This window comes from Knufia obscura, assembly GCF_036327395.1.
Source record: "Knufia obscura strain CCFEE 5817 isolate CBS 148926 chromosome Unknown scaffold_3, whole genome shotgun sequence".
Taxonomy (NCBI): domain Eukaryota; kingdom Fungi; phylum Ascomycota; class Eurotiomycetes; order Chaetothyriales; family Trichomeriaceae; genus Knufia; species Knufia obscura.
This window is the reverse complement of record NW_027042689.1, coordinates 1867186-1880427: the sequence shown is the minus strand read 5'-3', so window position 1 is coordinate 1880427 and position 13242 is coordinate 1867186. Positions and strand designations below refer to the sequence as shown.

The 13242-nt window shown below is 51.9% G+C and overlaps 7 protein-coding genes across 7 annotated transcripts; 2 read left to right on the top strand and 5 right to left on the bottom strand.

Annotated features, from left to right (window-relative positions):
- Window position 1: 1 nt before the first annotated feature.
- Window positions 2-319, bottom strand: PMZ80_003767 (uncharacterized protein; the record flags this gene model as incomplete). Its single annotated transcript, XM_064872195.1, has 1 exon — window positions 2-319. The coding sequence occupies one exon, from the start codon at window positions 317-319 to the stop codon at window positions 2-4; it is 318 nt and encodes a 105-aa protein (XP_064732575.1).
- A 592-nt stretch (window positions 320-911) lies between these two features.
- Window positions 912-2489, bottom strand: PMZ80_003766 (uncharacterized protein; the record flags this gene model as incomplete). The annotated part of the gene is made up of 1 exon (XM_064872194.1): window positions 912-2489. One exon carries the CDS (start codon window positions 2487-2489, stop codon window positions 912-914), a length of 1578 nt encoding a protein of 525 aa, XP_064732574.1.
- Window positions 2490-3188: 699 nt separating this feature from the next.
- PMZ80_003765 (uncharacterized protein) lies at window positions 3189-4921 on the top strand (the record flags this gene model as incomplete). Its single annotated transcript, XM_064872193.1, has 4 exons — window positions 3189-4462; window positions 4509-4554; window positions 4643-4696; window positions 4742-4921. The coding sequence occupies 4 exons, from the start codon at window positions 3189-3191 to the stop codon at window positions 4919-4921; spliced, it is 1554 nt and encodes a 517-aa protein (XP_064732573.1).
- An 80-nt stretch (window positions 4922-5001) lies between these two features.
- Window positions 5002-6297, bottom strand: PMZ80_003764 (uncharacterized protein; the record flags this gene model as incomplete). Its single annotated transcript, XM_064872192.1, has 1 exon — window positions 5002-6297. One exon carries the CDS (start codon window positions 6295-6297, stop codon window positions 5002-5004), a length of 1296 nt encoding a protein of 431 aa, XP_064732572.1.
- An 814-nt stretch (window positions 6298-7111) lies between these two features.
- PMZ80_003763 (uncharacterized protein) lies at window positions 7112-8304 on the bottom strand (the record flags this gene model as incomplete). Its single annotated transcript, XM_064872191.1, has 2 exons — window positions 7112-7822; window positions 8008-8304. 2 exons carry the CDS (start codon window positions 8302-8304, stop codon window positions 7112-7114), a joined length of 1008 nt encoding a protein of 335 aa, XP_064732571.1.
- A 759-nt stretch (window positions 8305-9063) lies between these two features.
- On the bottom strand, window positions 9064-10259 carry PMZ80_003762 (uncharacterized protein; the record flags this gene model as incomplete). Its single annotated transcript, XM_064872190.1, has 2 exons — window positions 9064-10128; window positions 10179-10259. 2 exons carry the CDS (start codon window positions 10257-10259, stop codon window positions 9064-9066), a joined length of 1146 nt encoding a protein of 381 aa, XP_064732570.1.
- Window positions 10260-11618: 1359 nt separating this feature from the next.
- PMZ80_003761 (uncharacterized protein) lies at window positions 11619-12848 on the top strand (the record flags this gene model as incomplete). The annotated part of the gene is made up of 1 exon (XM_064872189.1): window positions 11619-12848. The coding sequence occupies one exon, from the start codon at window positions 11619-11621 to the stop codon at window positions 12846-12848; it is 1230 nt and encodes a 409-aa protein (XP_064732569.1).
- Between the last annotated feature and the right edge of the window lie 394 nt (window positions 12849-13242).

Sequence of the window (13242 nt, the reverse complement as noted above, 5' to 3'; positions counted from 1 at the left end):
CCTACCCTTCAACAACAGGCAGAACCGTAATCTCACCAAGTGCACCTGCCGCCTTCACAACTCTCTCGAATCCCGCGGAATCTCCTCTAGCGACAATAACAGTGTCTTGCTGTACAACAACGAGTTGGAGCTCCAGGTCCTCATCAGATACCATTTCGGCGATAAATGCATGTGCAAAGAGCGCCTCAACACAATAACAGATCCATTTTGGTTTCATTCGTAGCGCAGGTCCATCGACGGTCTGCTTGAAGACGACTAGCGGGCCTGACTGATCTCTGGTCACCTCCAACCGGTCGACCTTTGCGCATAGAGCGTCCATCTCTGGTGGTGATAGGACTGAGTGACGTTGCGGTAGCGATCGGAGTAGTCGTAGGCTTCTGGTTGACTCAGAGGAAAGAGCGACTGCTACTTCTCGCAAGCCCACTTTCTTGCAGGTGTGTCACTATGGCCCAAAAATGCAGATTTCGTGGTTGAGCCTGTGAGGTAGGACAAGGTTGGTAAACTGCTTCGTTCGACTTGTCGTTACGGCGGATTGGACTTCTTCGTGAATGGTGATAGCTTGCGATGCTAGTTCGGATGTGTATTGCGAGCTTCTCGCAACGGTAAAGCGATGGCTCTTGTGTTGTGTGGTAAGGTAAAGAGCGACAGGACAGATGTGGAGATAGTTGGTTGGATGTACTCTGTGCAAAACATCTGCTGGTATATCTAACTCGACACCGTACTTCTGCATAAGTCGCGCCGGATGTTGCTGGGACAGCTTTGTGCCGCTTGATGACAATTGGTCACTCAGTTCCTGGTGACTCTGGCTTCCCAAACGCGGTGAGTGAATTGCGGTTGTAGTGAGTAATGAAACCATCCTTAGCGACCATTTCATTTAGCGCATCTCAACTTGCGCGATATGCCTCTCCCTCTCACTCATCTGATCCGCCAAGCACCTCGTTAGCCGCGGGTATCAACCTCGCGCGCAGATCAGGTTCCTGCTCAAATTTCTTATCGAAAGGATACATCGGCCTTCTGATGCGATGGTGTCCCAGCCTCTCCAGATCCTGATCCACACCGCCAGGTGTCAAGCCAAGCATCCAGTCCTCTGCCATATCATACAACTCAGGCTCGAGATACCCAATTTTGACGATGACAATATCGGCTTCTCGTGGCTTGAGGTCCAGATCAGTGAAGTCCTTCTCGAGATGGTATGGTTTTCGTAGTTCGGTCAGTATGGCATAGACACTTCCAACCTGCAGGACGACTTCAGTGTTCGCATACTTATCACCGTGCTTGATGGCATGTACTCGGCCCGTCATTGTGATTGGTCCTGCATGCAGATTATCGACCATGGCGCCTGCAGTCACTGTGATCGTCGAACCGATACCAGCCTTGACAGCAACGTCCGTAGCGTCGGGTCCAGGGACGCTGGCATAGATCACTGTTGGTCCATCTTCATTTTTGAACTCTTTCCTCTCGAGCAATTTCGTCAGACCCCACGTGACGTCTCCGGAACCGCCAGCAGTAGGATTGTCACCTGAATCAGAAATGAAGAATGGCCTCTGGCTCTTTCCACTCTTCAGTGCAGCATCAATACACTCCTTGTAATTGCCCGTCTTTGCAACGAAGTGAAACTCCTCGTGCACGTCCCAGAAGAGCCTCGCTAGCTTCTCTGCACCTTTCGTGACAGCATTCTCGTCCCAACCCGTGACGAGAATCACAGCACGGTTTCGCGGCTCATCGGCCCAAGCATACCCGACCCAGATACTTGCATCAAGCACACCATCCATCTTCTCAACTCCTGGTACAGCATCATATAGTCGTTTAGCGGGCTCGACTCGGGTACTTGTTTGTTCACCAGGTAGCAGTACTGGAATAGGGACCCATGCATTCAATGGCCTCTTGAAGTCTTCTCCTTCCTTCCTTCTCTTCCGCAACAAGTCGACAAGGTTCCAACATGCCCTTTCCTTGGTCTCCTTGACATCAACGTGCGGCGCAGTCCGATAACAACTTATCAGATCACAGCCGTGTGCCAGCTCACGACTGACATTGCCATGGAGATCCATAGACGCAGACACGAGCACATCATCCCCAATGACCTTTCGTATCCGATCGAGCAAGACAAACTCCGCATCGTTAAGCCCTTCAACAACCATAGCACCGTGGATGTCGAACCAGAGACCATCTAGCTTTCGGCCTTGCTTCTTCGCATCAAGAACGATTTCGAGGAGGCGTGAGCAAATCTCGGAGCCTAAGGTATCAAAGAGCTCGCGTGTCACCACACCACCAGGCAGTGCATGGCCTATGAGCGCGCCACGCCAGTCTGCCTCCTTCCGAAGCTGAGTATCAGGACCGAGGAATGAGGCGTACTTATCGTTGCAGATGTCATTGCCACGGTAGGGGTGAAATTGTTCTGGAAGACGCGTGCGTTGTGGGCTGAATGTTGAGGTTTCAATGGCTAGACCGGCTATTGCTATTATTGGAAGCGGTGCTGTGCTAGAAGACATCTTCGGTCTCGTGGCTGTTGTGGTTGGGGAAGCATGTGAATCGCCGCATGCGTGTGGGCTTATGTTGAGAACGATTCCGAGCTTGGTGTTAGGATCTACGTTGTAGCGGTTCTCGCATGTTATGTTCGTGCCATGAATATCGTGCTCTGATGAGCAGTTTTGATTATCTATACGATGATTGTCGTAAGAAGCTGCATTGAACGATGACATGTCGCAACCGAATCAGCTAGTTGCAACGTGGTATCAGCTGCAGCAGATCAGCCGGCGCGTCGAGGAAGGAAGGTGAATAAGGAAAGGATGAAGTTGCGCGGTTCTCCACGTTCGGGAAGGTGTGGCTTAAGCCACAAAAGGCTTATCTCATGTCGATCACTGCTCGCTTGGTGAAGGTGGGGAAGTAAGCACCATGCGGCTCGACAACCAAATGCTTGATGATTGGACTACGATCGGGGAGCGGCAGGGCTTGCTCTCGAAGTGTGCAAGCTTACCACGAGCGCTCACCTCGCGTCGGACGAGGGCGCAGGGTCACACGATGCACTGTCAGTCGTTATCTAAGTATCACGCTATGCTACCCTTCAACTTGATGGATGTAATCAAGAGCTTCCCCCATCTTCTAACTCCTCCGAGTCGAGCAGGTAACACTTTGCGAACCACGAGTAGTGACCACACCCTCCTGAAGTGTATCTGGTCCTGCGAGCAAACATGCTTCGCAAAACAGCGACAGGAACATGGCTCCCAGCCTGGGTTCCAGAGTCAACTGTCACACTCTCCTGCCTCCTCATGGTCTGCTCAATTGTCCAATCCTCGACCGGTGGCTATGATGGCTCCATGCTCAACGGGCTCAATATCCTCCCATCGTACACCGACTATTTCAAGCTCAACGCCGCAACCACAGGTCTCAACACCGCATCTGTCTTCATCGGCAGCTTCGTTGGTAACATTGTCAGCGGCATTGCCACTGATCGGCTTGGACGAAGGGTAGCAGTCTTCTGGGGAAGTGCTATCACACTGATCGGTATCTTGCTGCAGACTGCAGCACAAAACATCGCCATGTTCGTTATTGCAAGGATCGTCCTCGGTCTTGGGAGCGCCATTTCTGGTGTTGCTGGTAGCGTGTACTTGTCAGAGACGTTTGCTAGCAGATGGAGGGCTTGGGGTGTCGGGTTGCTGAATGACTTCTACTATGTCGGAGCATTGATCGCTGCTGGTGTCACTCTCGGTACCGGCCAATGGCAGTCAACCTGGGCATGGCGCGCCCCATCATTGTTCCAGGGTATCTTCTCGTTCCTGTGCATCATCATCCTGCCATTCATCCCAGAGTCACCAAGGTGGCTTGTACACAAAGGTTTGCACGAGGAAGCACGCATCGTTGTTGCGCAGACTAACGCAAATGGCGACATGAACGATCCCGTCGTCCTCGTGGTATACAAGGAGATCATTGACACCCTGAAATGGGAGAAGGAAGAAGGCCGAACCGTGAGCCCAAAGCAGATCCTGAAAGACAAGACATCAAGGAAGAGGCTCTTGATTGGTGCTTCTGCTGGTCCATTCTCCTGTGTTGTTGGTAACATTATCTCTTCATACTACCTCGGTATGAATCTCGATTCAGCTGGTGTAACAAACTCGAACGATCAGCTCAAAGCAAACGTGGTCCTTAATGTCTGGTGCCTGGCATGCTGCCTCGCCGGCACTCATCTGGCCGCCAGTTGGGGTCGGAAACCAACGGCCCTATTGGCTCAGTGCTTATTGACGACTTGTCTCTTCATCATCGGAGGCTTGTCGAAGCTCTATGCTGGGGATCCGGACGGGGCATCTAGCGGACTCGTCTATGGGAACGTGGCTGTCATGTTCCTCTTTCAAGGCTTCTATTCTCTTGCCTGGACCCCACTGCTGTACCTCTATCCGCCTGAGGTTATGAACTATTCAATCCGTGCTAATGGTCTTGCGTTCTCCTCCTGGTCGCTAAACGGACTTGCGTACGTACCTTGGCCCGGACTTCGCCTCGTTAGCTGACATCCGCAGGCTATTGCTCGTCTTCATCATGCCAATTGGCTTGACCAATATTGGCGTAAGTCTTCTTCTAACCGTGCTGGCTAGACGAAAGCCTGATGTCACTGTGCCCCTGGTTGTGTCGGTTTTCTTACTAATTTCAACAGTGGAAGATGTACATCATCAATGCATCGTGGGACATCATCATCATCCTGCTGATTGTAGGTATTGTCCACAGAATTGGAGACATTTGCTAACATTTCCAGGCTGTATATTGGGTTGAGACCAAAGGCAGAACCCTGGAGGAAATCGATGCGATCTTCGAAGGACAGAAGCATTCGGATGTTCCAGATGTTGAGAAAGTCCGAAAGGGCGAAGCCACGCTCGATGTCAAAGCCGTTGAGCAGCAGCTGGACAGCGTGACGGTAGTCCCAAAACTGAATTGAAGGAGAGTGAAACTGCAAGATTGATGTGGAAGTCTCGTAGTGATGTACTTGATCAGGCACAGCTGAAAGGACGCAAAGATTCAATTTCCTATCGTGATCCTTACGATCTGGGTGACTCCGTCATGCCCAACAGGCTCACCCTTGGGCCAAATGTCCAAATCATCATGGTCGCGACTTGGTTCAGGAGCAAGCGGTCTCGAACTGTCATCCAGGCAGTTCCGTTTCAGTGTGCATAGCATAGATGTAATATGTCGTTGGCTGAAGTCGACACTCAGTATCTGCACACGAGAGGCCTCGATGAAAATGCTATTGTTCGCTGCACCCCGACAGGTAGCAAACAATTTATACTGAAATAGCATCTTTCTTGCCTTCATGAAGAGGCCTGGGTATGTGGTGGCAACAGTGAGGCTGTATCTGACGACTGTTCGACGCCATTGGGCAAGGAGCACGTCGACCTCGGCTACTTTGTATGTGGACAGTGCTTGCGACGTTCGATGAAGAAACGTGATGTACAAGAGCCATCTCAATATCTCACCCAGACTCCGTTTGGCTTGATATAGATCCGCGAATGTTGCTGGTAAGATCGGACGGAGCGGAATCTGAGGGCAGACGATCTCGACATTTTCCGGTGGTGTGCCGAATAAAGCAGTTGCCAGCTCGAGCTCGCCAAACATGGGCTCGATGAAAGCACTCAATGAGTCCGCCAATTTGGGATGTCCTGGAATGGTTTCTTCACGGAGGATACGGAGCCCCAGGCTGAAATGTACCGGAGCAGTAGCAGGGACCTCCTCGCAAAGATTGGCATAGGCCATGAGCATCGCGCAGCAGAGCAGGGAGACGTCGGCTCGTATAGTAGGTAGATTCCGTGCAAGTATAGCTATAACTGCTTCGTGAGAACGCCTGGCTAACGTCGAGGACTTCTCGGAACCATAGACTACAGCCTCATGCTGCGAGCCCATCGCGACTGCCAACTTAAAGATGAGGGCATCAGAAGAGGCAGTCTGTGGAACGATGCCGTACCAGAACCTCGATGCGAGATCATGTTGGCCAGCGAACTGGGGTGCGGTAGCTTGCTTAAAGAAATCGAATGCTCGTCGCTCATCAAGGTCGCCGAGACTGGTTGGTGGTGGACCTCTGAGTAGTAAAGGAACTCCTTTCCGAGGTTCGAACAACCATTGTTTTGGCACAGCGTAGACGCATTGCCGATTGCTTAGCCGACAGCGAGAGCAGCTCGGTTTGAGTTCATCGCATTTGATCCTCCTACTTTTGCAGCTGGTGCATCCGGTCCTTACTTTGGGATGACTTTTCTTTTGCCGTTGCTGGTCGTGTGGAGGACTAGTGGGCGAGGCTGGTGACACGACCGAAATGCGCTGCATGCCGGCATTTACTAGACATCCTTGAGCTATAGAGTGTGGCAAAAGCTTCAAGTCACTGGGGAGATAGATGATCAAAAGAAAGCAGCGGAGATAAAAGGGCAAGGGGACAAGACTTCGTGTCGCTCCTTAGCGTGTAACGCCTAACCTTAACTTTTTGTACCTGTTTCAACCGTTGCTTCAGGCTGGATAGGGTCAAAAGGCGCGCCGATTGGGCAGGTGATCCCCAGTGGAGCACGGACGAAATGCAGGTGCAGCGGAGTGTTAGTAGCCTACACCGCGGTTCCATCGGGGCATGAGTGCTCGTTCTTAGACGTCGTTACGCGTAGAAACGGGACGGGTGCGAACCTTTGCAATTGCTCAACATCGCACCTTCTCTGACACGATCAGCAGCAAACAGCCTCTGAGGCAACCAGAATTCCGAAAGAAAGATAGACGGTGTCCAGCTTCAGAAAGGCAAGCCTGTCACGCTGGAGCGTATCTTCTCCGATAATCGCTCGAAAGATTGTGCATACCTTCGATTGTCCACCCTTATAGAATTGATTGGCGGTCGCATTTTAGCATTGCATAAAAAGAAACAGGAGTCAGCCTGCGGTGTCCGGAGCAGATGGAGCACCCATACACACACAGCTACTCTACCAGAGGGATTGGACATTGAGAGCGGCCGCGGTAGGCAGCTAGAAGCCAGGTATCAATGACCACAATTCATTTGTGCAACCCGAGCTTCCCAAAAAGACCCGTCCTCTCAGGAGAGCAAAAAAGCGGGTTCTATCTTTGATGGAAACCTCACTTTAGAAGACATAGGTCTGGCCTCTCGTTACACCTTCACCTTGCTATCTTTCCTCATCCTCTCCTCACGCCACATGAACGCAAACGCGATAGTTGCCGCAGGCCCGAAAACAACACTTCCCACCACGATGACCGAGATTAACCACGTAACATTAAGCTTGACTCTCCCAATGATACTCAGATCATATATGGCGACGCAAGCCCACAACAATGATGCTCCAAAGATGATCAAATAGTCCCACTGAAAGATAAAATGCAATATCTCAGCGCCTGAATCTGGAAACCGTGTAGAGTCCGGAAGAAACACGTGGGCGAAGGACACGTGCGAATCCAGCACACCGAAGTGGGCGAGCATGATGATATGGGCGATGGCTGTCACAACCATGCAGGTCCTGTAGAGGTTCTTGACGTATGTCGCGTCCCCATCGGCTGTATCGCTTTCTGGTTTGGTGGAAGCGGCACTGAAGATTCGAGGCAAGACCAGTAGGAGCCCGTTGACGAAAAATGGCGTTGGCTGCCACAGTGCGACGAGTGCTTGCTTGGTGTTGAGACCTGGATCATTGAATGGCAAGTAGATGGCGACCGTCGGCAAAAGAAAGCCAAGCACAAGTGCGGGTGCAAGCGATCTGGCGTATCCAAGCGGCACTCTCATCGCAGGAGCTGAATAGTACTCTAGTCTTGCAGTGTCTCGCATGAAGGCCAAGCAGTAGAGTGCTATGATGATGGCTCCGCCGACTGTCTGGTATAGCAGAGCCCAGATCGACGTGCTGCGAAGGGGGCCTCTGTTAGCGTGGAGCGGATATCGTTAGTGTTTCATGTTGCTCACTAATATGTCCAAGCCCTCTTGTTTCCCCTCCGGCCAGCCTCAACAGAATAGATCGAGATGATAGAGAAAAAAGAGATCAAGAAATATGCTTGGAGCACTTCGAAATCCTTGACGAAGCCCGCGGCGCCAGGTAGGAACGCTGCAACGAGGAACTGAAGTCCATAATCGACACTAGCGATGCCTGTATATTCAGTCCGGAGTAGCAGTTCTGGCTGCTCGGGGAATTTTCTCGCTTCGACTATATTGGCAAACTCCATATGCCAGCCAGGCGCGGACGGGGTGATACGCAGTTCGTATGTCGCTAGGGCAGCGAGAGCAATGAAGATAGCTGCTGCCACCTTGCCGAACCAACCACGCGACAAGCGCCCTTGCTGCTGAGCTCCAGGATCTGTCATTGTGCTATACAGCTAAGGGCGTGCCGCAAGTCACTCGTGAGGAGACCTTGTGAAGGTACGATGTGCAGTGAATGTGTCCATAGAGCAAACGGGGACGATTATATCGCTATATACAGCAGGGCAGATAGGGGCGGTCTTTTAGTAAGCCTTCAGGCCGCCCAGATGCTGAGAATAGTACCTAAATTCTTGAACCAGTCAGCTCAATCCCTTCTTAACCCCGGAGGAATCCTTCGCTAGAAGGCTCTGGGATGCACCAGCAAAACGGGCGAGGAATTGCAACATCTTTAGGCCTTAACGCGCACCCCTAGTTTTCCGCGTACTGTATGATTGGTCAGAAATGATAGCGGAATTGAGCTTGGCGAGCACTATCTACTTTTATAGTATAGTGCCAGCTTTCGTTCCTACGCAATTACAGTGATGATAGCGTTGCTATCCTACAGTCGCACTCATCGTAGCTACTACTACTCCGTACGTTTGTACCTACCATTTTATTATTAGCGTACCAACAGCGGACGTAATGAGTGCAGAATATTGACAAGTGCGCGAAAAAGTAGGCGTGCGCGTTAACCAGGTCAAAGACGTTCAGATCTTGACATTCATAACTCTCGGGCGTTGGCACATTAGCAACACCGTAGTACTGTGCATCTCGCTTGACAGATGGACTATGGAAAGCGTGCTCGAGGAGTTATTCGTTCAGTAGGAGCGTTCACGTTAAGATGCTGTTTCGCTCTACCTAGGTACGCACGTGCTATGCCTTCCCTAGGCAAGAAGGTCTTCCTTCCACGTTGCCACAATCTTGACATGCTCGTCATTGTTCCTCACCAACTCGTCCAGGCCTTTCTCCGCCAACTCGTCAACTCTCAATCTCCTCGTGATCAATGCCTCCGCTCCTTTGAACTTTCCTGCAATGAAGTCCTCCACGACTTCGCGGTAATCATTATCGTTATTGCCCAGTGAGAAGCGGATGTTGATCTCTCTGAACATAGCAAACTGCATCGGAATCTGGAACGGTGTCTTCCATCCGGCGATGTTGACATACGTCCCTCTCACTCTGAGTGCTTCCATGCCTGCTAACATAGCTTTTTCCGCGCCTGCCGAATCGAACACGATGTCCACGCCTATTCCACCCGTAGCTTCGCGACATACATGTGCGACATTCTGCTCCATTGGATTCAAGACATCCGCCTCGTTAGCCAGGCCTAAGCTCCTGATCATCCCAGCCCTCTGTCTCGTCGGCTCAGATACCAATACCCGACCACCCAATCCTACACCGACACCCTTCGCCCTCAAGTTCAACAACACGGCCAGACCGACCGGCCCTCCACCCAACACAAGCACGTTCATCCCACTCAAGGCCCCACCAGGCAATCCGGTGCTGCCAATTGCGTGCCTCCCTACTGTCAACGGCTGACACAGCACGACAGAATTGAGATCTACACTCCCATCATCAGGAAGCAGATGACACATCCGCATCTCAACATTGACTTTCTCCGAGAACCCAGCACCCCCGCCTCCACCCCCATTTAGACCAATGTAGCCCCAATTCTGACAGACGTTGTCACAACCGGTGGTGCAAGAGCTGCATGTCCTGCAGATAATCCTCGGATCAACCATTACTGGCTGATTAAGCTTGAACTTGCCATCGGTCGGGTATTCGGTAGGTAGCGCAGACACGCGCCCAGTAAATTCGTGGCCGAATGAGACGGGCAAGTGGTCGCCGGTGATGTTGTGGGGTTTCTCAGGGGTATTAATGGTGAAGGGCCCGGATGTCCATTCGTGGAGGTCGGTACCGCAGATACCGCCCCATGAGACGTCAATTGTGACCTTGAAAAGTGTGAGAGATGACTCCTTGGTTGTGGAAGGTTTCAACGTACCTCGTTAGAAGCCGGAGGTGGCGGGTCAGGAATGGTTTCAATGCGTAAATCGCGTGCGCCGTAGTAGCGTGCTGCTTTCATCTTGGTTTCGGTCTGTTATCAATTCGATACGCGTCGGGAGATCAAGCAGCGCTGTGAATTTTGCGGTGAAGGTATTGTGACAAGGTCCAAGACCTTCTGCCGCCGAGGCATTGTATACTCAGCACATTGCAAAGACGCCCTACTTGACTCGGCCCTGTTGACATATAGTGCAACCCTGAGTGCTTTGCTTCGAGTGTAGATGCTTGAGGTATGCAGACCGAGGGTCGGCAGCCATTCGGTCCTCAAGAAACGTAAGAATTTGCGGGGTGCGGGGGCGCATACTACTGGTAGGGCTTTTGTGTGAGTGAGGGCCACTACGCTGTAAGTAGCGTCCATGGGGATGACAGATCCTCGATGTCGAGCATTGACGGACTTTTGAACGGGACCGTCCTGACTAGAATTGACTATAGTATATGCTCCGATAGCCTCGGTCCAATGATAGCGATCAAAGTCGAAGTTCGCTACAGAGGGGCCGGGGCGGCGAGCGCGACTTCGCCAGACTGCCTCCTTTGCTGCAAGACGCAAACCCGAAGGCAGCCTTCACTTATAAGCAACAGCTTGTAAGGAGAGTCTGAAGTGCCACTGCATGCTGGCGATAACGGGTAACTGTCAGGCTGTGGATCGGGCAGGTGTCGCTACCGTGCGGAAAGATGCTTCCACGTCTATGCGGTGACACTTGGCCTCCCTGGCATCCCGCTGTCGCTGCCTTCAAGTTGCTTAAGGCCGAGTTTGCTCGATCACCGAGACTATCGGCCATGTACATATTGCGACCGATTCCGCGCGATACGCTCTTAGGGTTCTCACTTCTATTCATCGCTCTGTGTATGTAGCCGACTCGACACAGGACAAGTCCTTGAACTCGTGTTCGGGTCGAGCACGTTGAACAAGCTCAAACAAGACTTGCTGTACGACTTCTCGTACGCGCGTGCGGAATCCTACCGGCTCAGAGGTCCAATCATTGACCACTATCCCCGCCAAGAAACGCGTCTGTCTCCCCACTCAGCAGCCGCATCGCGTATCAGATGAAGTTTTGATTTATCAGATCAAAAAACAGTTGATGCTGTCATAAGTACGTTCATACCTCCATCTCCTACACCCTCGTCGCTTCCATCCTTGCTCTGAAACTTCATCACAAGCTTTCTGGCGTTGATACCATCAATTGAGTCCTTTCAGTGTCCCGTCATCGGCGATCCGATCAGGTCAAAAAGCACAACGCTGTGGAACGCCCACAACGGCTCGGCAACACGTTCGGCATTGTACTCAGATCCGCCGAGGCGACTCCTTATTGCCATAAAGCCACACAAACCGCTGCCAACTGGTAACTAACACATCTAAAACCCAGTGCCACGACTCGCCAAGATGCAATCCCTCCTAACCCGTACAAAAACATTCCTTACCCCCTCAGGCTCCTCAGCAAACCTCCATGACTCCAGCAAATTCCGCACAGAGAAGGACGCATCGTCACTCTTCGCTCAAACAGACCCAAAAGTCGATGGCGAGGATTGCTTACATGACTGCGCGTCATGTACGGAATCCCTCCCACGGAAATGGTCGATAGACGAAGAGGATAAACTCTACGGTCATGTGAACGGTTGGGAGACACATCTCGTTATCGGCACAGGTAAGACGGATTGGGTGAGGGATGTAACCGATGAGAACGGGAGTCTGATGCAAGCGGTTGGTAAGCTGGGTGTTGAGCTCAGTAACGGGAAGTTGATGATGAGTGCGTCTGATATGCCGACGAGTAGTGACTGTGGCACGATTCACGATGCTTGGGGCCTGGGCGATGGCAAGAAGGATTCAGAGTATGCAAATGAGGGCAAGACGAGGTGTTTGCTACTACCGCGGTGGGAGATGGTAGAGGGTGTAGGTGTTAATGAAGCGAAGTGGCTACTCGAGGATGTGATGAGTAAAAGCAGTACCAACTCAACGCCACTTACAAAGGAACCGGCGACGAGGACACAAGCTGTTGAGTCATCGCAACACGCGCAGGGACAAATGGTGGTGCAAAAAGAAGACGAGCCCAGTGCCGAGGATGTACCAGACGTAAATGACCTCTCGATACATAACGATCAACAGAACGGATCAAGCAACGGCACCATCCTCACCACCCACCAGGAGACGGTTCCACCATCAATACCCGCAGGGGTCACAATGAAACCATGCCCCCACAGAGCAGTAATCCTAATGTGCAGCCATGGCACCCGCGACTGGCGCTGCGGAAAGTCAGCACCAATCCTCAAGCGCGAACTCGAGCGACATCTCCGGCCACTGGGACTCTTCCGCGATTTCGATGATGAAAGACCAGGAGGTGTAGGCATCTACTTCATCAACCACGTCGGCGGACACAAGTATAGTGCCAACGTCATGATCTACAGGAGAGAAGGACAGAAGCGAGAAGGCACAGATCAGGAGACTGCTGCTGCACCGTTGAGCAACGAGGCTGTGCAGGGGATCTGGCTTGCAAGAGTACGACCCGAGGACTGTGAGAATATCGTCAAGTATACAGTGTTGCAGGGCAAACTGGTGAAGCCACAGCGGCAGCTGAGAGGCGGGTTCGATAGGGAGAGGGGCGTGTTGAGTTGGTAGTCTCCGTTATTTGCCTGACCTTAGAACCGATAGAGTGCGAGCGTTAGCCGGCGTCCGGAAAATTATTTCGTGTTTGCTGATGGATGGGAATTCCATGTCGTTGGCTACAGTCACTGTCTTCGAACTCACATGCTGCAGGTAGTTTAGGCACGTGAATAGCATGAACCACTGGCACATCGAACAAGAAGACTATTGAGGCAGAATCGACGTGAGTTACATTCACATGCGTTCAGATCGTCTGCAGGTGTGTTCTGTCGTTGATGTACATACATGCCCATCCACCCGCCCATCCTACGCCACGATATACGCCCACGTCTCGAGTGCATCTCAGACCCCCAAATTCAACGCCGTCGGAATCTCAACTTTCAGCCGTGGTTTCTCTACGCTCACGCGA